At 48.2% G+C, this 24,811-nt stretch overlaps 1 protein-coding gene across 4 annotated transcripts; it reads right to left on the bottom strand.

The window, feature by feature from the left end:
* Positions 1 to 219: 219 nt before the first annotated feature.
* On the bottom strand, positions 220 to 20,067 carry Adgrg5 (adhesion G protein-coupled receptor G5). Of its 4 annotated transcripts, XM_076915681.1 has the most exons (12): positions 10,563 to 10,836; positions 9,834 to 9,921; positions 9,690 to 9,765; positions 9,227 to 9,383; positions 8,679 to 8,798; positions 8,067 to 8,183; positions 6,672 to 6,824; positions 5,850 to 5,971; positions 5,354 to 5,622; positions 4,531 to 4,648; positions 1,689 to 1,966; positions 220 to 1,441 (listed from the first exon to the last, which is right to left on the bottom strand). In XM_076915681.1, exons 1-12 carry the CDS (start codon positions 10,563 to 10,565, stop codon positions 1,341 to 1,343), a joined length of 1,602 nt encoding a protein of 533 aa, XP_076771796.1. In that variant the 5' UTR covers positions 10,566 to 10,836; the 3' UTR covers positions 220 to 1,340. The 4 variants fall into 4 exon arrangements, with proteins under 4 accessions (XP_076771796.1, XP_034378937.2, XP_076771795.1 ...); XM_034523046.2 differs by lacking the exons at positions 220 to 1,441; positions 1,689 to 1,966; positions 4,531 to 4,648; positions 10,563 to 10,836 and adding an exon at positions 19,911 to 20,067 and having other exon boundaries at positions 4,655 to 5,622; XM_076915680.1 differs by lacking the exons at positions 220 to 1,441; positions 1,689 to 1,966; positions 4,531 to 4,648; positions 10,563 to 10,836 and adding an exon at positions 19,911 to 20,067 and having other exon boundaries at positions 4,655 to 5,622; positions 9,834 to 9,916.
* Positions 20,068 to 24,811: the final 4,744 nt, after the last annotated feature.

The raw sequence follows: 24,811 nt of genomic DNA, 5'->3' as shown, positions 1-24,811 counted from the left end.
TGTTGGTTGTCAGTCTGGCTCCATGTTTGGTAAGAAACCCTGTCTCAAGGGAATAAGACGAAAAATCATAAAACAGGACACCCGACATCCTTCTCTGACTTCAGCACACATATGCAAGGGTGCATATGTGCACAAACACCACACACACACACATGCATACCCAAATAATTATACAAATGCAAATCTACTGACAGCAGTAACCATCTATTGAGACCTCACTTGACTTGAGTGGTTTCTTTCTTTTACTAAATCTTCCAAAGAGTTACTACTGTTGCCCCTGCTGTAGACTGGGGAAACTAAGGCACAGAGAGACTGAACAACTTGTCCACAGCCACAGAGCTGGAATCTGAGCCCAGGCAACCTGGCCCAGAGTCTGTACAACTCTCCAGCCAGTGAAGAGCTAAGAACATAATGGCCCAGAAACACCCAGAAAAGAAGAGGACCGTCTGCAGAGGATGGCATCCAGCTTTGATCCCCTCACTGTTCAAGTACATGTATCTAACAGCGGGCGTGGGACCTGAGAGTCTACCCAACCAGCTGCCCTGGCGCCAGAAATGCCAGGGCACAGAGCCCCAAAAGCGACCTTGGTCAGCTGCATAGGGAAAGAGACAATGGATGTGTGGACTTGCCTACTGGTCAAAGGGTCGTCCTCAGACCAGTAACATCTGCATTTCCAGAGGCAGTTTCAGTACCAATGCCTTGGCGTACAGGCCAATGTCGCCCCCTGCTGTATATCCCAGGGATAGCGCTGACTTAATAAGTATTGTTTCCCACCTGACCTGACCAGCGCAGATGTTCTCCCACTGCGGGCAGAGAGTTTGTAAACGTTGAACACACACCCCCATGTCTACGCAATAATCTAGTATCTAGATCCCTCAAGCCCAGCTGGCTCAGCCTCATGGAAAGAGACAGATGCCTGGCCTTGGCTGCTGGTCTATATCATCTGTGGGGGTTAAAAGAAGAAGGAAGGGCTGGAAGATAGGTCAAAGTCATCAACAACTGGTACTGGTAAAATAAAGAGTGGTCACAAGCATAGGCCACAATCCTGTAAGCATCTGTCAGTGCTAAACAGGGTGTAAGGTGTGGTCCAGTCTAGTGTAACTTCCTGACTTCCAAGTCCGTGCTCTGTCCATAGCCTGGTCAATGGAGCTGCATCCAGACATGAAGGACCAGGATGAAGAGTCACACGCTGCCTTCTGCCCCCAGGTAATTATGGGAGATGGAAAGGATCCCTGAAGTGTAAGTAGACTCTGTTGTCCCACGGCTAGCCTTCCCTGGATGAGCCAAGGCCATGGGCTGCTGGAAGTAGTGAGGGCTGAGACTGCAGGGCTGGAGCTGGGTTAGTGCATCATCTGGGAGGAACTGACTGCCTCCATCCCTGCCTTGGCTTCGGCATCTGAGTAACGCTTCTGGGAGCAGAACCACAGGAAGAGGAAGAAACCTGCAAGGCAGGCTGGTTAGTGAGAAGGTCGATAGAAGCCAACAACCTCCTATTGGGGACAGAGAGACAGACCCAGAGGACACCAGAACTGCACATCCATGCAGTTCAGAGGCAAGCCTCTCTTCTGCATAAATGTGCCCCTAGACCAGTTTAAATGGAGCTGTGGACTCGGTTATCATCCACCCCTGGACCTCAGTGACTAGGCCTCTCCCAGGGTCTGCGGTCCTGTGAGCTCCTGCAGACTTACCATAGAGCGAGTTGAAGATGGTAAAGAGGAAAAGCTGAGGCAGCAGGAACACACCAAAGGAGAAGAAGGCCAGGGTCCAGGTGGTACCCAGTAGCACAGTGAGGCCCAACACCATGACAGTGTCCCGGTAGGCCCAGGGACTCAGCACCTTCTCCCGTGCCCGTAGCCTGCACACGATCCACAGCGCCCAGGCCAGCACCACCAGGTTGAAGAGAGATGTGAGGCCACCATAGCCCATGACCAAGATGCTACGTACCATGGGACTGCATATCCAGCACCTGCAGGAGGTGGGAGAAGGCCAGGATTTAGCATGGCCCCAAGACCAGCAGGAGGCCAAGCACACCTGAGCCTTGGGACCAGCTCTTGTCCCTGACTGGTCTTGATGTTCCAGTGGTTGTAACTTGCCTGACAGTTAGTTCATATGCCAAAGCTCCTCTGCCCAGCTTCCCATCTGCCACCACAGCTGGATTGGCTGGCACTTCTGCCTATTTACTGAAGTGCCTCCTTTCAACCATGATGGATAAATCTGACCCAACTGAACCTCCTCCTTTCCTTCTCCCCCCGTGCCAACCTGAGCAACATTCTAGTGGATGGCTAGCCTGGGGTCTTGCTCTGGAAGCTTCCTCTTCCACCCTACCCCACCATTGTCATCATCTCGCCACCACCTTTGTGCAATGGTGACTTTTGACCTTTGACCTTTGCCCCACTTAGACCTGGGCAGTATGTGAAGCACCACCCATGGATTGGTTGGTAGATGCTCTAGTATGTAAGAATGGGGGAGCCGATGAGCAGTAGGGAAATCCCAGAGGGCACTGAACCTGGGGTGCCTTTGAGCCCTGACCTCTCTAGGACATCTTCAAGACAGGTGCTATTCTTTGCTCAGATCAGATTACCACACCCCATGGCCCAACATGGGTCATCCCAGGCAATCCACATGGCAGGCCAGGGACAGACACCTAACCATCTCCATTCTATAGTTAGGGAAACTGAGGTTTCTGCTCAGGAGCACACCTGGTTAGGGGCAAGAGTAGGACTCAAAGCCCCTTGGTCTGGACACTAAGTCTGGATTTCTGTCACAATCATGTATTCAGATCCCCCCAATCCATCCTGGGCCCTGACACTGGAGTCACAGTGTTCTTGAACATCATTTGCAAGAGTCATGCACATTGGTAATGCTTTTGCTGCTGCAGAATATTCTAGCATGAAGGCCTTACCCCTGCTCACTACTTCAGCGCCTCTGCTGCTGTATGACCAGACTGTGTTTGAGGGGTGCTTTTTAAACATCATATCAGTTTAAGGATGCAGACAGATTAAAAAGTGGGTAGATGGGTAAGTAGATGATAGATAACATACATACATACATACATACATACATACATATATGGATGGATGGATGGACGGATGGATGTATGGATGGATAGATGATAGACAGATAGATGCATACATAAATGCATAGACGGATAGATGGATGGATACATAGATGGATGGATGGATAGATGATAGATGGTAGACAGACAGATAGATGCATTCATAAATACATACATAGATACATAGATGGATGGATGGATGGATGGATGGATGGATAGAGTTCTATGAGTTTTTAATGGAAGATTGAAGTCACCAAAGCAGGATAATAATCTCTTGAAGGACAGAAAAGGACGATACAAGGAAGCTGGTCGTAGTATGAAGGTTTCCAAACTCCTGGTGGCAGCCAGGGGCTAGAGATGGGCAGTGTCTGGAGGACCACCCTGGAGCTTCTGGTGGGCTGAGTCCCGGCTCTTAGTTGACAGCCTGGGACCTCATATATGAGTTCGTAAGCTGTCCTTGCCTCAGTGGTCCTATAGGTCTGGCAGCGGGGCTGAGCCCTCACTGTGAGCATGGAACACATACTCATCCACCAAGCCTACCCACAAGCTCTCAGCCATTCTGAGCTGCCAGGGGAGAGCCACAGAGGTGGGACGCTCAACTCTCCAGATAGCTTCATGAGGGTCTTACTTATTATTTTATTTATTGCTGTATGTGTGTGGTGCATGCAGACATGCACGCTGTGGCATGCATAGATGTGCAACAGCTTTTGGGAGTTGGTTCTCTCCTTCCACCATAGGTTCTGGGGATAAAACTTGGCTTGGAGGCTTTGTGCCTTTCCCCACAGCCATCTCACCCCACCACCACCACACACACGCAGGCGACTCTGACACTACTATACTGCACCCAGCTGCTGTAATGATAAGCTTGATGTCCTTGGATATAGAAAGCCACAGCCGAGTTTGTCTCCACCTCTACTGGCTCCCTGCAGGCCTTAAAGAGGCTGAACTCATCCCCCACAGCATTTGCCTCCCCTGGGTCCCACATCAGCTGCACGGAAGCTGGGATGCTGGTAATGTCCTGTGTTCTGTGCAAGGAAGGAAGAGCTAAGCTGAGCCTGCATCTAAACAAGATAGATAGATAGATAGATAGATAGATAGATAGATAGATAGATAGATAGATAGACAGACAGATAGCCTGAAGGCACAGCAATCAGGTGCCAACCAAGCTAAGTAGCTCTGGAGCCTGTACTAGATCAAACCACAGGGCCAACCCATTTGATATATGGCCAGGTGCTGCCAAGAGGCCCTCCTAACTGGTCCTAGAGACTCAGCAAGTATTGATACCCACTCTATGGCTTCCTAGTCAGTGAGCACAGAGCAGCCCTCCATCTCTGCAGAGACCTCAGGGACACAGAAAGGGTGAGCAAAACCCACTGGAATCCTCCCCCCACCTAAACCATGGCTGCCTCTTTGCCCCTCAGCCATCACTTCACCGTAGAGGCCCACATGGCCCTTCTACCTCACCAGGCACTCACATGGACACATTCTGGAAGCCTGTACCATTTTCCTGGCTTTTGGAGAAAGAGATCACACAGGGTCCATACACTGAGCTCCTGACCACCAGAAGAAGCAGCACCAAGAAGGCTGGAGACCCTGAAGGGTGAAACAAAGAGTCAGGAGACCCCAAGATGACCTGACTCTGATCTTCAGGCCTGGTGACAGGGGAGGGGTGTACACTGTGCTGAACTCCACACAACTTCCAGCTTCAGAGTCAGGACTTGGGTCTTGGAAGAGGTTCATCTCTAAGACGTTAGTGAGATTCCAGGCTGAGTGGCAGCGGTGGTGATGGTGACCTGGGAGGTGCTAAGGAACTAACAGGAGGTGGCACTGGTTGGGAAACTTGAAAGAAAATGGCGGCAATTAAAAGATGGGCTGGAGCAGTGGTGGAGGGGTCTGCGATGGTGCTGATGTGGTGAGGATGAGTGCGGAGACGGTGGTGGGGTGCAGGGAAGGTGAAGAAGGTGATGGGGATGACTGAGATGGGGTGGGTGGAAATGGGAGTAAAGCAGGCATGGGTAGCAGAGGCGGGACATGATGATGGTGGTAGTGGGGACAGGGGACTGCAGGTAATGGCAATGTTGAGATTGGAAGTGGTGAAGGCCACAATGGTGGTGATGACAGTACTGAAGGCAGAAGAAGACATGGTCATGATGGTAGGTGCAATGGTGGTGTTAGGGGTGGAGGTGATGTCATTGACGGAGATGGAATTAGAGATAGCCACTATGAAAGGCAGGAGGACATGGGGTCGGCGCTCTGTACACTGGATGTTCCAGAGCCAGTGAGATAGGTATCCCTTACCCCAGCCCAGCAGGCAGAGCTTGAGCAAGTATCTGTGGATGTATATGTTGTAGACACGCCCCAGGAGAAGGTAGAGGTTCAAGCCTTCAATGGCCATCCAGGTAAGGCTGCTGAGCAGTGCGTAGTGTAGGGTGGCAGCCAGCACCATGCAGACTGGCCTGGGCACTGTGGGCAGGGCCATCTGGGAGCTCAGAAGGAAGGTGACATTCAGGAGCAGAACAGAGCCATGCAGGTTCATATGGATACCTGTGGTGGAGTCACTTTGCTTCCTGTGGGTGGGACATCACCCAGATAATGCCATGGCCTGGTTCACAGACGCCCAATGATGGGGAAACTGAGGCAAATGAGGAGGGGTCTAATGGCTGCCATGCTGTTAGGCTGGCCCTTCCCTCTGAGTAACACCCACCTTCCCCGGGGCGTGAAGGCAGACACTGGGGCAAGAAAGAAGACACAGACCAGCAGTGGGGCAGGTAGGCTGGGCAAGGCAGAGGATTACCTGGAGTGAGCACACAGCAGTATGGAGAGCAGCGAGGCCACAATGGAGATGCTGCAACCCACAAGGGAGATGTACTCAAGAGGCACCCGCAGCTCAGTGGGCACCGGGTCTCCAGAGAACTGCTACAGGGCAAAAGGGACTGAGAGCCTGAAGCATAGAAATGTCCAGCTCTCCCTGGGCTCTGCCAGAGAAGCCTCCCAGACTTCAGCCCCAAGTCCCTTCCCTACAGCCCAGCCCAGTCCTGCCTTGAAGGAAGCTGTAGCCTGCATCCCAGCCTGTCACCTATAACTGCTATCCCTGTTCCTCCTCTCCAGCCATTCCATGTACACGTTGGGAAACCACTTCTCACACTGTATGGACCAGTGTGTCAACCCTGGTCTGTCTGGGGCCTTCCTCCTGCCGCCCACAGTGATTGACTCAAGAGCCTCCATCCGGATTCGATCTCAAGACTGAGGCTGGGTCAGGGAGACTCTTGAATTCCATTAGAGTCTGAACGGCAGCTAGGCATGAGCCTGCAGATACTGGCAGCTGCGTTATTATCCCATTGGGCATCCTAACTGAGGGCCAAGGCAGGATGGAGCAAGCATAGTCAAGGGACAGAGATGGAATCCTGTGTTGGTGTGATTCAGCTCCCGGATCAAGCCATGCCTAAAGCCTAAACAGACTTTTAAAGGAATGCAAGTCCCTAAGTTTACTTGCAAGGCTTTAGCCTGAGAGGTTTAGGCTCACTGGATTACACTGTTCTTAGCCTTACACTTGCACCACTTTATTGGACCCCACCACAGCGCTCATCCCCCTCCCTCAAGGAGCATGCCCCCATACCATGAGCACAGCAAAGTAGGTGAGGTGATTGCAATGACAGAGAACCTGAGTGCCTGAGGGCTGCTCTGTGTAACAGCCCTCAGGGCTCCAGGCCCCCCAGCTGCGGTTGCTGGCTCCCTCCTTCCAGAAGACACAGGTTACCGTATACCCTTCCTGAAATGAAATGTGAGTGTCAGTCCATAGGTGCTGGACAAGATCTCATATTAGGGGCTAGGGGCTTGTGGCCCAAGAGAGAGTCAACTGCACCACCGCCAACATTTTGTGGGGTCTGGCTGGGCTTTGACAATCCCAGAGGTCAGCCCCGCCTTCGCCACAAATCCTCAGTATCCTGGACAAGTGGGCAATCTTCTCTGAGCCTCGGTTTATTTGTCTGCAAAATGGACCATACATATCCAAATCACAGGGTCAGCAGAAACACAAGAGACTATTCAATATTCTTGGGGGGGCAGTGCTGACCCTTCGTGGCACAGGTCTTCTGTAAACTGCTGTGTGCAATCTCGTTCCTAGACCCGTCATGAGAAACTCATTTGCAGCCAAGCCCTATGGTGGAGGTAAGGGGTGAGACACAGGCAGGCTTTGGAAAGCAGCAGAAGAGAAACAAAGGAACATGGATTAAGGGTACATGGATTGAACAGAAGTGGAACAGAACACTCATTCCAAAGGGAAGGGCAGTGGATATGTTTCTACCAATGGATGCTCAGAAGATAAAAGGAAAGGTCGCTGTGAAGTTGAGAATGCAAGGCTTCTTGCCCGGGCTTGGAGACAGAGCTAGAAAATAGCACTCTAGGCTTCTTCACAGGGATGCAGGCAGGCCTAGGACCCAGAAGCAGCAGCATCAGGACCTGTGCCTCCCAGGTACCCTTTTCTGTTCCAGCATCAGCACCAGTGCTATCTCTACCCCATGTGACCCAGCTTAGCAAATCCACACATCTCATCTGGATGCAGCCTGGTTCAGCCATAGACATGAGTCTGGCTTGCACTGTTGGGGAAGAACCTTCTAAGAACAGAAGGGAAACTCAGGGTCTTCAGACTCCATCTTACCATAGAAATGAAAGCCAAGGCAAGAAAACATGGCTGAGGCTAGAGAAGACTGTTCTCTAACAGTCTTAGATCCATGCCTAGATCCAGCCATGCCTGAAGGTGGAATGCCCTTGAACATCCATTGGTAGAAACATATAAGTCCCCTTTAGGGCTTAAGCAAGCTTAAGCTGGCTCTGTTGCCCTAGCAACTGAGACAAAAAAGAAAAGAAAAACTTCTTTCTCGTTTACTTTACAGAAATCTTCAAAGAATAGATTTAAAGTTGTTTCCCAGATGGCACCACAATTTTCAGTTTGGCCAAACCAGGGCTGACCAGGAAAGCTTCAGAACTGGGGTAGAGGCGGGCCCAATAGTACCAGACTCCGATTGTGCCAGAAGCTGATGTTGACTGGCTTCTGAAGGTTTTTCACAGGCTTGTGATCCAGCTGGGCCCCCAGGACATAGTTATTGAGCAGTAATGAGTTCTGGTCATCCTGGAAGGGCAGTGAAAACGGGGATAAGTAAATGTGGGGACTCTGGGTGAGAGGAGAATTCACATCCCAGACCCTCTTCCCCATTGCATTCTGTCTGCCTCCCATCTCAGAACAGACATGGACGCCCTACGGTCCTGGGTCTCATTTGCAGTTTGCAATCCTACCTCCCTGTGATGGAATATATATATATATGTTTGATAAGACCTCACATCACCTAGAGTTGATAGAGTTGAGCTCCTGGGTAGGTCTGTTTATGATCATGGAGATTTGGTTAGGCTCTGGCTAGGCCTGCACACTCCTGCAAGACTTCAACCATGACGGACTGTACCCTGAAACTGAGCAAAGACAAACTCCTCCTTCCTTAACTTGCTTTCCTCTCTCCCTAAAGCAGGTGGGGTGAGTGGGTGGGGCCCAGAGAGGCGGTGGCCAGCTACAGTTGCACAGTGAGCTAGTCCACACCTCCTGCCAACCTGGGATCGGCCACCCGCTGCTGACCTGAAAGAGGTGTGTAGTGAAGAAGTAGATACAGATGAGTCGTAGCTCAGCAGGCCGGGAGGTCACACAGGTACCCTTGGTCAGCTCATCAGGGAACTGCATGGCATGTGGGGCCCATGCCTGCGGATGGCAGCCGATGGGCTAGGACCACAGGTCCAGTCCTAGCATCTTGAGATTCCCTCCCCATTAAACGTTACCAACCAGGCCTTCCCCGAGCCTCCACCATCTGACGGCACAACAACCCCCCCCCAGACTTCCACACCCATCTTCATCCCCTAAGAACAGAACCACCCCAGTGCACACCCCAGCATGGGCCAAGCATCTCATCCTGTTTACACCAGGGTCCTTAAAGGACACAGGTGGCCCTAGCTGCTACCAGCCCCAGGGACCTGCCCTCCACCTCGAGGCCAAAAAATCAAGATGACCCTGACCAGGAGAGGTCACCGAGCACCTCCTCTTTCTGATCTTCCCACAGTAAAGCAGATGGTGTCACTCCCAACTGATCGGGGGCAGAGCACAAACAGGGAACTTCCCTAGCTGCCTCTGACCTGGGAGACATTTGTCAGGGTGGCACTGGACAAGGAGAGACCAGAAAAGTCACAGCTCAGCTTGAAGACCAGAGACTGGATGGAGTTTGTCTGCAAGGTCAAGTTGTGCCCACAGAAGCTGGCATTGAGCAGCATCTGCTCCAGGTGCTGGATATGCCTGGAAATGGGGAGACGGAGCTGGAGACAGCCTAGGGGTGGGGTCTCCAACCCAGCCCTCCCACCATCATATCTCTCCAACCCCCAATCCCTGTGTAAGCCGTGTCCCCCACCCAAGTCTTAGAGCCCCTACCTAGGAAACGCAGGGACCTTTTTGGTTTATAACACTTCATCAAGGGTCCTCAATAGACAATAAACAGGTGGAAGGCCACCCCTGCAACTCTAGATTTTGGTAGCAGGCATGCGGTGGGTCTGCTGAGTCACCATCTGCTGAGTGCATTTATGGCTGAGGGTATACCTGACTCACCTCCCTCTGGAAAACAAGCTTCGGCCTATGGGCTGCTCAAGGCGCTTCATGAAGGTCAGTATCTCTGACTGGGTTTCTGTGGACAGCGGGACTCAGACCTTGACCCAGCTTCTCAGCATTCCTCCCCCATGAACCATCACCTACCTACTAGGACAACTTGAGCAGCTAGAAGGCACAGGCAGAAGAAAAGGGCCCCGTGTGGATCCATGTCCTCAGCTGGTATTCTCCTGCCCTTGGAGAGGGGATAACCATGGTCACCAGATGGAGGATGCTGCCTCTACCTTCTAGACATTTCTGCAGTTCCCCAATGTTTTCATCTTCTTTTTTGTTTTGTTTGTTGTTTTTGTTTTTGTTGTTCAGATAGGGTCTTTTGTACCCTAGGCTGGCCTCAAACCTGCTATGTAACTAAGGGAGCCCTTGAACTTCTGATCTCCCTGCTTCCTCCAGCAAAGTGCTGAGATTGCAGCAATTCATCCCAACACTCAACCATACTCAGGATCTAACCCAGGGCGCCATGCATGCTGGGTAAGCACTCTACCAGCTAAACTACATCCCTAGCCTACGATGCTTCTCCAATGCATGTATTTCACAGATAAGGAATCTCAGGCTCAGAGACCAAAGAGTCTTTGCTTGAAGGTGGCTGAAGCCAAGTGTCCCTAACCCCAGAAGGCTTGACCACTGAAGTAATCGCTGCCAATAGCTGCTTGGCCTGAGAGTCTCCCTGGGGGTTCCCCAGCCTCACTGGGTTGGGGAGGGGCACCACTAAGAGCAAGCAAGGCATGCATAATCTTGATCCATTCTGTCATTAACTCCATGCGTAAGGCTCTTTGGCCTCGTTTCCTGAGTTTCTCTGTGTTGATATAGCTTGCTTACCATGTTCAAGGCCCTGGTTCAGTCCCAGCACTGAGAGAGAGAGAGAGAGAGAGAGAGAGAGAGAGAGAGAGAGAGAGAGAGAGAACAGATAAATGAATGAAGGGAGATAGCTCAGTGGGTAAGCCCTTGCCGCATAACCCTGACAACCAGGGTTTGGATCCCCAGAACCCATGTAAATGCTGGGTGAACAAAGTGACCATCTGCTAACCTCAGAATACAGATAGGGGATTCCCCAGAGCAAGCTGGCTAGTGAGATTAACCATATTGGTGAGCTCTGGGTTTGATTGTGATCCCTTGCCTCATTGAATAAGGATGGGAGGGAAAATAAATGGATGATAGATAGGTAGATAGATAGATAGATAGATAGATAGATAGATAGGTGGGTGGGTGGGTGGGTGGGTGGATGGATGGATGGATGGATGGATAGATAGATAGATAGATAGATAGATAGATAGATAGATGTAAAAGTAAATTTGTGGGAATTTTTTTTGAGACAGGGTCTCACTATGTAGCTCTGACTGTCCTAGAACTCACAATATAGACCAAGCTGGCCTCAAACTCATAGAGATGCTCCTGCCTTTGCCTCAAAGGTGCTAGGATCAAAATCATGGCTGCTAAGCCTGGCCTTACAGTGATTTTTAATGATGTGCCAACATTATTCATTTATGCAAAGACAAACTAATCTATTTGATATAAAAATCTTGACAGAAGAATAAAATAATATAGAAGAAATTCCATGTATACTGTGAGTGAGCCTGAAGAATTTTGCTTGGTCCTTTGGCCAGGCAAGCAGGATCCAAGCAGTCATCCAGGACTGGTGGTCACATGTGCTTCTCTCTTCTTGTGACATATCACAGCATCAGACCTTAACGTTTTCCCAAATTGTATTTCTGCGTTGTTACTTTATTCAGCAGAATGCAGCCATGAGCCCCGAAGGATGGAAATTTGGAAAGGAAAATGGTTTAGCAAAGATCAGCAAAGCAACCCTCCAGGCTGTTGCACGCAGCATCCAAAGTCTGTTTACGCAATCATCTGTTAAGAATGCGCCTAACTTGATCAGTGCAACTTACTTTCCATCAAACAGCTTTCGGCAGTCAATTAAAGCTATTAAGGAAAGAATTTTTAAAAATAAGGCCAACGAGATGGCTCAGGCGGTAATGTGCTTTGTGCATGATAAACATTATGGCTGAAACATTTGGGCGGGGGAAGCTCAGCTTACAGCTTACATTCCGTCATGAAGGGAAGTCGGGGCAGGAACTGAAGCAGAAGCTGTTGGGAGCTGACATGACAGAGGTAGGTCTCCAGAACACTAGATTTCAGAGAATCAAAATAATTATCTTGATACTAAAACTTGTTTTGAGATTTGTATATTACAGAATACATAGCCTTGGTGAATGAATCTTCTTATCACCTGCATGTTCACTGATGCCCTGGACTTCCAGCTGGATGCAGTGAAGACAGACTTCAGATGCTTATCAATTTACCCTTCCCCTCATCCCTCTTCTAATATCTCAACGCCCATGTTCAGCTTGAAGAAGTTAATGAAGAGTCGGTGCCCCAATTCCCTGGACTTGGGGACTGAGGTGGTTAATATTAGGCTGTCTTTATCTGTATAATTGTTACTAAGCTGATGCAAAATTCAAGGATTTCATTGGTATAAATTTGTGGGTACAAGGCTTAGACCTTTCACTTCTCCAACGGGGGAAGTTGTGCATTGCCTTAAAGAGTGTTGCTTTTATATCAACAGTTTAGATATTAAGTCTCTTGTCTCTCAGGTTCATGCTGTTCAACAAACTGATGGCTTTGGTACGGCAACAGATAACAAATGAAACCCATACAGGTCCAATATTACAGGCTGGAAGTAGGGGACTCTGAAACCTGTCATCAAGATTGACAAGGATTAACCCCTAACTTACGCGCTAAGCCGGATAGCAAATGACGGGTAAGAGAGCATATCGAGACCCTTGCCCCTAAAATAAGGGATGCCTCACCATCTTAAGTGAGGCTGGGGTCCTTTGTTCCAACCTAGGACAGGCACGGTTTCCGTAAGTTTTCCCAGCCTTCCCTTTTGAAAAAAAATTTTAAAAGGGGGACCTGTTGGGAGCCGACTTTAGTAGAAAGCGGCTAGATCAACTTTGCAGCCATCTGGAACCATATACCCTGATGAAAGACTTGGTTGTCAAAAGCCTATAACAGCTGAAGCACACTCTGATAAATATATTGTTTATCCCACATAGCTTGTTTTGCTGTTTAGTGACCTCAGCTGTATGGTGCACATGGTAAAGTGTTTTCACCTGTGTTCTCCTGCTTGTGTATATAAATACCTCAGAATTCCCTTCACTAAGAGAGACTTGAGAAAATAGAAGAGACTCGATCACACCCTGTCTTGTCTCCATTCTTTTCGTCTCCTGCCCCAAGAGCCCCACTCTCTCTCTTGACCAGAGAGCACTTAGCTCAACAAAAGCGTTGAGGCAGAGCACAGGCTGCAACAAGAAGCCATGAAGGAAACATGCTTACTGGCTTGCTCCTCATGACATGCTCAGCCTGCTACCTTATAGAGCCCAGGACCACCTGTCCAGTAGTGACACCACCCACAGTGGGCTGGGCCTTCCCCCATCCTCATTAATCAAGACAGTGCCCAACAGGACATTCTGATGAAGGCAATTCTTCAATAAATGTTTTCGCTTCCTAAGATGACTTTAGCTTATGTGTAGTTGACAAATGAAAACAAACACCAAACAAGCAAACAACTAACCATCACTCTGCACAGGCCTGACTACCTGAATTCCTTCTTCAGAACTCACGGAGAAAGGAGAGAACCCACTCCCAAAGGCTGGCCCCCCAACCTCCACATACATGCTATGCAGGAACAATAACTACACACAAAAATAAATAAATCACTCACACATGCACACTCATGTACAACACAGTAATCAATTAAAGTGCTGGCTAGTTTTATGTCCGTTTGATACAAACAAGAGTCATTTGGGAGGAAGAAATCTCTACTAAGAAAGTTTCCCCACCAGACTGACCTATAGTGCATTTTCTTTGATGACTTCCAGCTCATTGTGGAAGGTGCAGGTTGGGAGCCCTGGGTGCTTTAAAAAAGCAGTGTGAGAGATAGCTCAGTGGTTAAGCATACTGAGTGTTCTTCCAGAAAACCTGGGTTCAATTCCCACACCCACATGGTGAAAAGCAACCATCTATAATTCCAGTACCAGGGTTTCTAACACCCTCTTCTGGCTTCCCTGGGCATCAGGCACATACACGGTGAATAGACTTACATGTAAGTAAAACATCAATCCACATAATTTTTTAAAAAAAATTTAAAGTTTAGGAAGGAAGGAAGAAAGAAGGAAGGAAAGAAAGGAGAGAGGGAGGGAGGAAGGGAGGGAAGGAAGGAAGGAAGAGAAAGCTGAGCAAATCATTCAGAACAAGCTAGTAAGCAGGATTGTTCCATGGCCTCTGCTTCTGCTCCTACTTCCAGATTCCTTGAGCCCCAACCCTGACTTCCTTTCACGATAGACTGTAAGATATAAGCCAAAATAAACCCTTTCCTCCTCAAGTTGCTTTTGGTCATGGTGTTCTATCATATCACAATAGAAACCCTAAGACAAATTCTAAAGATTACAAAAATAGGGCTAGAGAGATGGCTCAGCGGTTAAGAGCACTGACAGCTCTTCTAAAGGTCCTGAGTTCAATTCCCAGCAACCACATGGTGGCTCACAACCATCTGTAATGGGACCCAATGCCCTCTTCTGGTGTGTCTGAAGACAGCTATAGTGTACTTGCCATATATGTAAAATAAATAAAAATTTTTTTTGGGGGGGGGGGCGGTTCGAGACAGGGTTTCTCTGTGTAGCCTTGGCTGTCCTGGAACTCACTCTGTAGACCAGGCTGGCCTTGAACTCAGAAATCCGCCTGCCTCTGCCTCCCAAGTGCTGGGATTAAAGGCGTGCACCACCAGTGCCCGGCAATAAATAAAATCTTTAAAAAAAAATTTGCAAAAATAAAAAGAGTTAAGGCCGTATCTCAGAGGTAGAGCATTCACCTGACACATATGAGGTGTTAGGGTCAACCCTCAGTACCACAAAAAGAAACAGAGAAAGAAGGAAGGAAGGGAGGAAGGGAAGGAAAGGAGGGAAGGAAGGGAGGGGGAGGGAGGGAGGGGGGAGGAAGGTAAAGAAAGAAAGTGAGCTAGCTTGGAGATGGAGAGATGGCTGCACAGTTAAAAATGCTTGCCTTGGGTTGGGAATTTAGCTCAGTGGTAGAGCACTTGCCTAGCAAGTGCAAGGCCCTGGGTTTGGTCCTCAGCTCTGGAAAAAAAAAAAAATGATGAGAACTGAAATCCAGATCCCACCTGTAACAAACCAATGTTCCTTATAAGCCCCATCACCAAGTGGAAAGAGTCAGGAGGATTGCTGGGGTCTGCTGGCTTCCAGCCTAGCCTACCCCCCACACACTCTTCTGGCCTCTATGTACATGCATACAGAAGCTCGCATACACAGACACAAATAAATAAAAACACACACACACACACACACACACACACACATATAATTGTGCCAGTAAGATGGTTCAGTAGGTAAAGGCATTTGCCACTTGCCACTGTGCCTGACAATCTGAGTTAAAGCCTCAGGACCCACATGGGAGAAGGAGAGAAGAATCGAAGAATCTCCCACAACATGTACTAGGAACTGCATACACGATCACACACACACACACACACACACGTACAATAAATAAATATGTTTAAAAGTGTAAAGCCTAGTTCAGCAGTACATACCTTTAATCTCATAGCAGTATACAAGGAGAGACAAGCAGATCCCTGTGAGGGATCAAGTCTGATCTACCTACAGAGTTCCAAGTCATCCAGGGTGTCGTAGTTAGGGTTTACTGCTGTGAACAGACACCATGACCATGGCAACTCTTATAAGAACAACATTTAATTGGGGCTGGCTTACAGGTTCAGAGGTTTAGTCCATTATCATCAAGGTGGGAATATGGCAGCATCCAGGCAGGCATGGTGCTGGAGGAGCTGAGAGTTCTACAGCTTGTTCTGAAGGCAGACAAACAGGAGAAGACTGGCTTCCAGACAGCTAGGACGAGGGTCTTAAAACCCACACCCACAGTGACATACCTACTCAACAAGGCTATACCTCCTAATAGTGCTATTCCTTGGGCCAATCATATACAAACCATCACATAGAGCTACGTAGTGAGACGCTGTATTTTTAAAATTAATTTATAAAAAGAAAGTTAAAGGTGTGGAGAGATGGCTCAACAGTTAAAAAGCACTTGTTGCTTGCAAAGGACTTGGGTTCCGTTCCCAGCACCTACATGTCAGCTCACAGCCATCTGTCACACTAGTTTCAGGGGACATAATGCCCTCTCTTCTTCTAGCTTCTGCAGGCAATGTGCACACATATGGTGCGTATATATACATGAATGCAAATAAATAAATGTTTTTTAAAGGATAACTTTAAAATGTCTACTAATAGAGGAATGGCTGAATATGATAAGATTCAATGACTCCTGGAAAACAGTTTGACAATTGTGGGGGGAAGGGGGAGGGGAAGAGGAAGAGGGAGAGAGAGCAAGCTAGCAAGCGAGCACTGGGGTGAAGCTCAGTGGTAGAGTGCTTGCCTCATCCGTTCCATGGCAACAGCAAACACACAAACTGAAACTGAACAAACATCTGATCTTCTCCATATAAGCCTGAAGTAGCTGTCGATTGTTTATCTGAGAAATAAAAACCTACATTCACACACACAAAAAAATCTGTACACAAGCATTCACATCAGCTTTATTAATAATACCCCAAAGTTGGAGGGCTGGTGAGATGGTATCAGTGGGCAAAGGTACTTGCCACGAAAGCCTGGTGACCTGAGTTGAATGCCTGTAACCCACTGTGAAGTTTGCAGAGAGCTGAATCCATGAAGCTGTCCTTTGACATCAACATTATTTCAGAGGCTCATGTGTATCTCTCTCTCTCTCTCTCTCTCTCTCTCACACACACACACACACACATATCATGTATACATATACAATTAGTAACCAGAACAATAACAAGAATAATAATGACGATGGTTGAGATTGGGATCAACCTCAGTGTTAAACAAACTGTAATACAACCATGCTGTGAGATGTAATTCAGCAATGTAGAGAAATATATTTTTAAACATGAATATACTTGCCAGGTGTGGTGACACATACTGTTTATCTCAGCACTTAGGAAACAGAGGTAGGTTGATCTCTATGAGTTCTGGGCCAGCCTGGTCTACCTGTGAGTTCTGGGCCAGATGGGATACACAGTGAGCCCTGTCTCAAAAAAGAAAAGAGAGAGATAGAGAAGAGAGAGGGAAGAGAGAGGGGGAGGGGGAGGGAGAGGGGGAGAGGGAAGGACGGAAGGAGGGAGAGGGAGAAGTAAAGGGAGAGGGGGAAGGAGAGGGAGGGGGGAGGGAACAACAAAATAAAACCTATACACTTAGATGGACCTCAAGGAAAGTCTACTGAAAAAAAAAAAAAAAAAAAAAAAAACTCAAAATGTGATGTGGGGCCAGCGTGATGTGAGCAGCAGAACATGCTTGAAATGAAAATTACAGAGACGCAGATGAGCTCAGCGGTTGCCACAGGCAAGCAGGAGTTCCTGAGGATCTAGGAAGTGGGAGCGTGAGGACCGTGTGGTGATCGAGGAATTTGTGTTGTGACTGTGTTGGCTGCTCCAGGACGTGATTAAATGCATAGAATTCAGTCTTCACCCACACTGCTTTGGTGTGTAGGGGAACACACACTGAGCTGGTGATCTCTGAGAACTGCACCAAAGTGAATTTCTTGGGCTTGAACCTACACTATAGGTGTGTAAGGCACTGCTATAGGTGTGTAACACACCACAATGGGAGAAAAGTAGGTGAAGAACACACAGAACTTTTCTGTATGTTTTTTTTGTTTGTTTGTTTTGTTTTTGTTTGTTTGTTTGTTTGTTTGTTTTTTGCCAGCACTTGTGAATTTGAAACTTTTCCCAAAATTAACAGCTTAAAAAAAGGAAAACCAGGGACGTAGCTCAGAGGTAATTGCATAGCAAGCACAGGCCTTGGGTTTAATTGCCAGCATTAGGAGAGTACAGTGAATTATCCTTTTTAAAGTTAAAAATGAACACAACATAGCATTTGAGTGACAGAGATTCTGAGAGTCATACACACAGGGGCTGAGGTGTGACCATGTGACTGAGGCTTGCCTCAGATTTAGTATCTTTCTGCCTCCACTCCCCAGGTGCTGAGATTACAGGTACACCACACCTCTACACAATGTTGTATGTCATTCTGGGGCTCAAACCTAGGGCTTTGTGCTTGCTAAGCAAAGCACTCTATAAACTGAGCTACACCCCTAGACCATCACTTTCCTTAATCCTGGGTATTAACATATACGCCAGTCTTAAGAACGGAATAGAATTTGGGTACTAGTACATGATCCACTTATGTCCCTGGCGTCTCAGAGAACGGATGTGGGGCAAAGTTTGGGGAGACCGAGGAAGCCCTCGAAGGGACAATGTGAACTGTTTCTATTGAGACAACCAGAGCTATGACAGTAGAGGACCCAGTGACGAAGAAAACCTCAGCTGATTGAACTCTTAGTGGAGAAATTGAAACCCATCGGGCAGAAGAATTTGACTCCAGGGTCAGGGCCCTAAAGTCTGATTTCCAGCCCTTAGCTATGCTACTCCCAAGCAGACACACAGAGAGAGGCAGTTTGACTCCATCTACAACTCAAGACTCCAATAAAACTCAAGACCAGAGCAGAAATTCTCCCCGCCCCACCCCAATACCCCAGACAGAAGCTGTGGCTTCCAACTTTACCATCTCCGACAAACCTTTGCTTTTGCTGTAACCTCCAGGTACCCACCCTGTCTCTGCCAATCAGGATTCAGGCATCATCACCCTGCCAACCCTCAGCCATCAGGTCTCTGTTCCTGCAGTTCATCACTTGAACCCTCCCTGGGAAACAGGAATCCCTTTCCTGACTTTCCAGATGGTTCCAGGAGATGGCAAGACAACATAATACCACAAAAGCCAAGGGTTTACTTGGGGCTCAACAGCAGCCCTGTAGTCAAGCTAGGACCCAAACCTGGGCTTCAGATTCCAAGCCAGCACCAGCAGCAACTTCCCAAAGGTGGCTGGAGAGCTGAGTGGCAGTAGGCAAACAAGACTATAGGTCAACAGGGAGATTAAGAGATACATGAACAAGAAAAGGGCCTTAGAAAGCTATGGGTTTAATAACCAGCTCCACCATCCAGTGCCCAGACTGTACAGCAGTAGGTTAAGAAACAGGCCTCACTCTGGGCGGTGGTGGCGCACACCTTTAATCCCAGCACTTGGGAGGCAGAGGCAGGCGGATTTCTGAGTTCGAGGCCAGCCTGGTCTACAGACTGAGTTCCAGGACAGCCAAGGCTACACAGAGAAACCCTGTCTTGAAAAACCAAAAAAAAAAAAGAAAGAAAGAAAGAAAGAAAGAAAGAAAAAAGAAAAGAAACCAGCCTCACTGACACTCCAATTTCCTCTTGTGTAAAATTAGGCCAGAGAGACCCATTTCCCAGGGAGAGGAACTCAACCATTTCTAGGATCTTTTCCTGTGGGAATCAGCCCCTCCCATAGGTCTAGTCCTCTAACTAAAGGCCTTGGACAGGAAGACACCATCAGTGCATGAGGTGCACTGCCCCTGCTTTCTCCCCAGCACAGATCATGTACCCCAGCCGCACCAGGGCCTGCCCAGCACAATATCCTGTTTACACATGGCTCCACCAACAGCTACCCCTCATCACCTACTTGGGCTCTCCGCCTCTGGCTTCCTTTAGCTGCTCCTGGCTGGAATGAAGAATGAATGGGCCAGTTGATCAACATCAAGTCACATCCCAGAAAGACGCTACTGTCAGCTTGTTTTACAGGTAGGCAAAGAAGGCCACCGTCAAACACCAAGGAGTCTGACCCAGCTTGTCTGGAGGTCCTTTCTCTGAGATTCTGTGTCCCCCAAGCTGCTCAGGAACTTCACCCGCTCCCATTTGCTGGGCGCAGGCTTAGTGCTAGACCCCATGCAGAGCATCTTACAGGACTCCCCTCATTTTATATATGAGAAATTGGGGTCCAGGAAAGCTAGCCCCCCCCCCCCCCCAAACATAATCATGCCTTAATTTCACTTCTGAAAGCAGGCATTTCTTTGGAGTTAGAAGGAGGCAGGTCCCTAGTTCACCGACACTCCTGGGATGGCATAAGGCCTGTACACCTGGAAAGGGACCTGTGAGGTCTGTGAATGGGGACCAGTGGGTGCGAGAGTGGAGGGGTCCAGGGGACTAACCTGTAAAGCTGCAGCAGCCACGTCTCACTGCTGAGTTGGTCCTCTAGCTTCTGCAGGGAGAAAGGAAGTTAGGAGGAGTCGAAAGCTGCGGCTTCTCTGTTCACCTCAGCCCACTTGCTCCCTGACTTTTCTGGCCTCACTTCACCCTAGGCTCCTGCTACTTCTTCTTTTGTGGTAGCAGCCTCTGTTTCCTCTGAACTGTAGGCTAGATCAAGGTCTCCTTGATCTCACTCTGGAGGTGGGGGGTGGGGGTGGGGGTGGGGTGGAGAGTCTGGGCTCAACCTCCTAAGAAGTGCCAGGAAGGGCAGCATGGTACTGTGGAGGGTTCGGGATGGGCCAGCCCTGCACCCTTGGGCAAGCTATGGCTCCTCCCTGAGTCTCAGTTTCCATATTTCCAGAAAGGGAAATATAAGCAATCAGACCAGCAAGTATCATAGATGCTGAACTGTTAGCCTAGAGAGGACAAGGACCCAGTTCCAGGTGGTCCAGGGAAGATCTCAGGAAATATGGCCCAGAACAGTGGGGAAGGAAAAGCACACAGGCCTCTCCTTCAGCCAGAAGTCCCACAAGCCTATCCTCTAACACCAGTTACGCTCTCTACAGAGTCCTAAAGAGAACGAGGAAATGATTCAGAGATGGGAATCCTACCCAAATTCCCTTCGGGAAACCATAACTCAAGAACATGCCCTTCTTCTGTTCCTGGGGTAGTGGGGTTGTGGGGGGAATAGAGATGCTGGGAAAGGAAGAAAGCAGTCTTCCTGCCCTCAACCACTCAAGCCCAGCCTCATCAGAACCAGTTCAGCACAGCTCACAGTGGGTGCAAGGGGCTCAAGAGGGAAAGGGGGGCCCCACCCCAGATGCCATCAAAGGTTTTGCAGGGCCCCTGTACAATTGTGTCTCAACTCCTTGGCCAGACTCCCACTGAGTGACTTAGATAAGCATTTGCCCTTTTTAAATGTTGGGTTTTTTTTTTTTTTTTTTTTTTTTTTTTTTTTTTTTTTTTTTTTTTTTTTTTCCTGGCTATTGTGTTTTGTGGTGCTTGGCCTCAACCCCAGGGCCTTGTGCATGCGTGGTAAGCATCTGCACATCCCTAGCTTCCACACACCCATACTTTAGTTTACTTTGACCATTATAACCAGACATTCGGCTCCTGGCCTTTCATAGCGGGGTCTCCTGGCTGCCTCCTGGACTGGACTGCCAACTTTTTTAAGCGCCCCACCCCCACCCCCAAACCCCTGTGATGAGCAGCTGCACTGAAGGCCTAGGTAGAGCTCTGAGCCTCTCTGTTTCCTACCTCACAATTCCTTCCTCAGCCTGGGATGCTAGTCACCCCTGCATACAACACCTTAGAACTCACCTTCGAACAGTCTTATGATCAGAAGCCAGATCAGTACCTTCCTCAGTCCCTTGGAGGAGGTGAGGTTGTTGCCATCCCTTCACAAAGGTCTCTCATTTGGGGGAATCTGTGAAGGAGTATGAGCATGACTGGACATTAGAACAGGGGAGTAACACCAAGGAGTCATCTACCCTCCAAATCTTCCCAGTCTGGATGGCAATCGGAAGCCTCTAATTAGAGACAAAAGGTCTTTAGCCTCTCAGTTCTGACCCTTGGTGTTGCTGATCTGGGCCAGTTCCCCTTCCTAAGGCAATCTGGCAGTCACCATACTGATACAGCACTTGGTAGGGGACATTCAATCAGCACAGCAGTTCTAGGCTCCAGCAATCCTTCTGGTGTAGCTGGAACTACCTCTGTGCCTGGCAGGCTTTATCCTCTTTCCCATCCAGAACCATGTTCCTCTTCTTCCCTACCCGCTCCCCTCTCCCCGACCCCACCCCATCCATTCTTTTTTTTTTTTTTTTTTTTTTTTTTTTTTGGTATTTCGAGACAGGGTTTCTCTGTTAGCCTTGGCTGTCCTGGAACTCACTCTGTAGACCAGGCTGGCCTGGAACTCAGAAATCCACCTGCCTCTGCCTCCCAAGTGCTGGGATTAAAGGCGTGCAGTGCCCGGCTCCCATCCATTCTTTATTCTTATTAAAAACAAGTTACCTGAGCTGAGCAAGGTTTGCAGGCATAGTCCTGCAAGCCTAGAGTTCAGAAGGACTCCACAGGAGGCCCTTCAGTTCAAGGCTAGCCTCAGCTACATAGTGAGATCTTGTTTCCAAAAAAAAAAAAAAAAAAAGTAATAATAATAATAAAATAACAAATTTTAAATTTTTTTATTGTGGTAACATATGCATATATCACAAATTTTACTATTTTATCCATTTATAAAATATTGAATTCAGCAACATGAAGTACACACACTGTTGTGCAAACATCACTATTGTCAATCACCAAGCCTCTTTGATTTTCCCAAACAATACCCCACTCACCAGACTCAAAGGCCTGGCAACCACTCTTCCTAATTATCTGTAACAATGCAACTACTGTAGTGAACACTTATAACCAGGACCATATAGTGTGTGTCCTCCTGACTGGCTGATTCCACAATGCACACCCTTAAGATTCACTCATGTTATGCATAGGTCAGAAAGTCCTTCTAGATGGATGTAAGGTCGTGTGCCTATAATCCCAGCAGTTGGGAAGCTGGGGGCAGGAGAATGAAGAGTTCAAAGTCATCCTTAGCTACAGATCAAGTCTGATGTCAACCTGCTGTATCTGAGACCCTACCTCAAACAAACAGCAGAATCTGTTTCCTGCACTAGAGAGAAAAATGTGATAGGATCAAATGTTCCCAAGACAGCCTGTGCTATATAACCTTGTCTCAAGAGGAAGGGGGGAAGGGTTGTCCTTTTAAAACGTTTAAAAATATTCCACTGTGTATGTACAGCACCTTTTTTTCTACCCATTCACCTGCTGATGAGCAGGGCTTCCTGCTACCTCCTGAATCTGTTCATAGCCCCAGTGTGCATGGGTGTACATGCAATCTTTTTTAACAAAGTTTCTAGCTAAGTTTTGTTTTGTTTTGCTGAATTCCGGTCTTAACTCTGTAACCTTTAGCTGGCCTGGCCTGGAACTCACCATATAAACTGAACTGCTCTCCAACTCAGAGACTTGCCTGCCTCTGCTTTCTAAGTGTTGGGATTAAACGCACGTCTAGCTAAAATTTTAATAGCATTGCTTTATTTGAATGCTATTCATTTTATAATTTTTTTTTCTATTTACAGCACCTCACTCACAGATCTCCTATTTACTCTAGTAAGAGGAAACATTGCTTTGAAATGTACTTACATTCTAGAAAGCAAAAAATGCCAATGTGGTCTAAAGAGATGGCTCAGTGATTCAGAGAACCTGGGAAAACACATGGCAGCTCACACTTGTCTATAACTCCAAGATGTGACACCCTTACACAGATATAACACATGCAGGCAAAACGCCAATGCACAATAAATAAATAAATGACAAATAAATAAATAAATAAATGATATGGAATGCCAATGTGCTGATGGTTGTGGTAACAGTGGAGATATAGAAGCAACATACACAGGCCCACTCAGTCTCCAGTGTCTTGAGTCTGAAGACAAAACCCCTTGCCCTGTCCACAGTTGAGAGAGGCTAAAACCAGATTAGCATTTCACTAGAGGTGCCTGGAGAAGGGACAGTGATCAAACTTGAGAGATACAGGCTCTGCCATTTCCCAGAGTGAATTTAAGCCAACCAGTGGGTTTCTGATATTCCCTGGGCTCATCGTGACATGGTGGTAATGACGCCCAGTACACAGAGTAGCTGCACACCTAGGTAACTTAAGGGAGCCATCTAGCCTATGGCGAGCATGTATTAAGTTCCGAGAGTGAGTGGCTCCCCTCATCCACCCTATGTGAAACATATGTGCGCGTGTGTGCACGTGCACACACACAAACACACAACACACACACACACACGCTCACCACTTCCTTGCCAAACAGAAAGGGCTCAGTTGCAATGAAGTCTAGCCAGAAGCTAAGTACACCATCACCCTGACCTGCATCATCTTCCCACCCTTTATCAGCTCCAAACACTTAGGGAAAGAGCTCTGGGATCTTGGTTCAGGGCTGTCACTGCTGAGACATCCCTTGTCCCTGGGACATCTCACTGCTATAAGATCCCATTCAAGCCAAAAGCCAATCTAAACTTTCATTTCCCCAGCTCAAAAAAGGAAGCCTTTTTTTTTTTTTTTCTTTCTTGTCATGAGTTCTCAATGTGTGAATCTCACAAATCCCACCTGTACGTGAAGCAGAGGACAGCCACTGGGGCGTCTGCAGGCTAGTAACCTGTAGATTATAGCAAAGTGCAAGCAAGCATTCCCACCCAGACAGGTCTTCTGTAGATTATAGTGGCTGTCAAGCACCCGCCACGGACTGCCTGCCCAGCACATAAACTGGCAAGTGAAACTATAAAACTTGCAAAATCTGTGGGATTTCACGGAGTTGGTGGCGGCGAGGCAGAGAAGGCAGCAGAAGACCACAGAGAAGGATGTCTGTGGGGGAAGTACACAGATGTACTGAGTTCTCAGAAGACTCGGTGCAGGTGGGCAGGGTGGGGGTACTGCTGAAAAGGTGGCTCAGTGGTTAAGAGCCCTTGGTGCTATTTCCGAGGCCCCCAGTTTGTTTCCCAGCACCTACATGGTGGCTCACAACTATCAATAACTCCAGTTTCAAGGGATCTGAGACCCTCTTCTGACCTCGGAGGCCACCAGATACACACATGATCCTCGTAAAGGGGGGGCGGGGGGAGTGTCAAAGTGATCCTTGTTTTTGAGGAAGCCCTAGTTTGTTAGGTTGCTTGTTTGTTTTATTTATTTTTGTAAGTCAGGGTTTTTCTACTATAGCCCTGGCTTTCCTAGAATTCACTATGTAGGTAAACCAGACTGGCCTCACACTCACAGAGATCTGTCTGCCTCTGCCTCTGCCTCTGCCTCTGC

The sequence above is a fragment of the Arvicanthis niloticus genome, chromosome 18 (assembly GCF_011762505.2).
Source record: "Arvicanthis niloticus isolate mArvNil1 chromosome 18, mArvNil1.pat.X, whole genome shotgun sequence".
Classification (NCBI taxonomy): domain Eukaryota; kingdom Metazoa; phylum Chordata; class Mammalia; order Rodentia; family Muridae; genus Arvicanthis; species Arvicanthis niloticus.
Note: the sequence above shows the minus strand (reverse complement) of the source record. Positions and strands in the feature narration are given on the sequence as shown.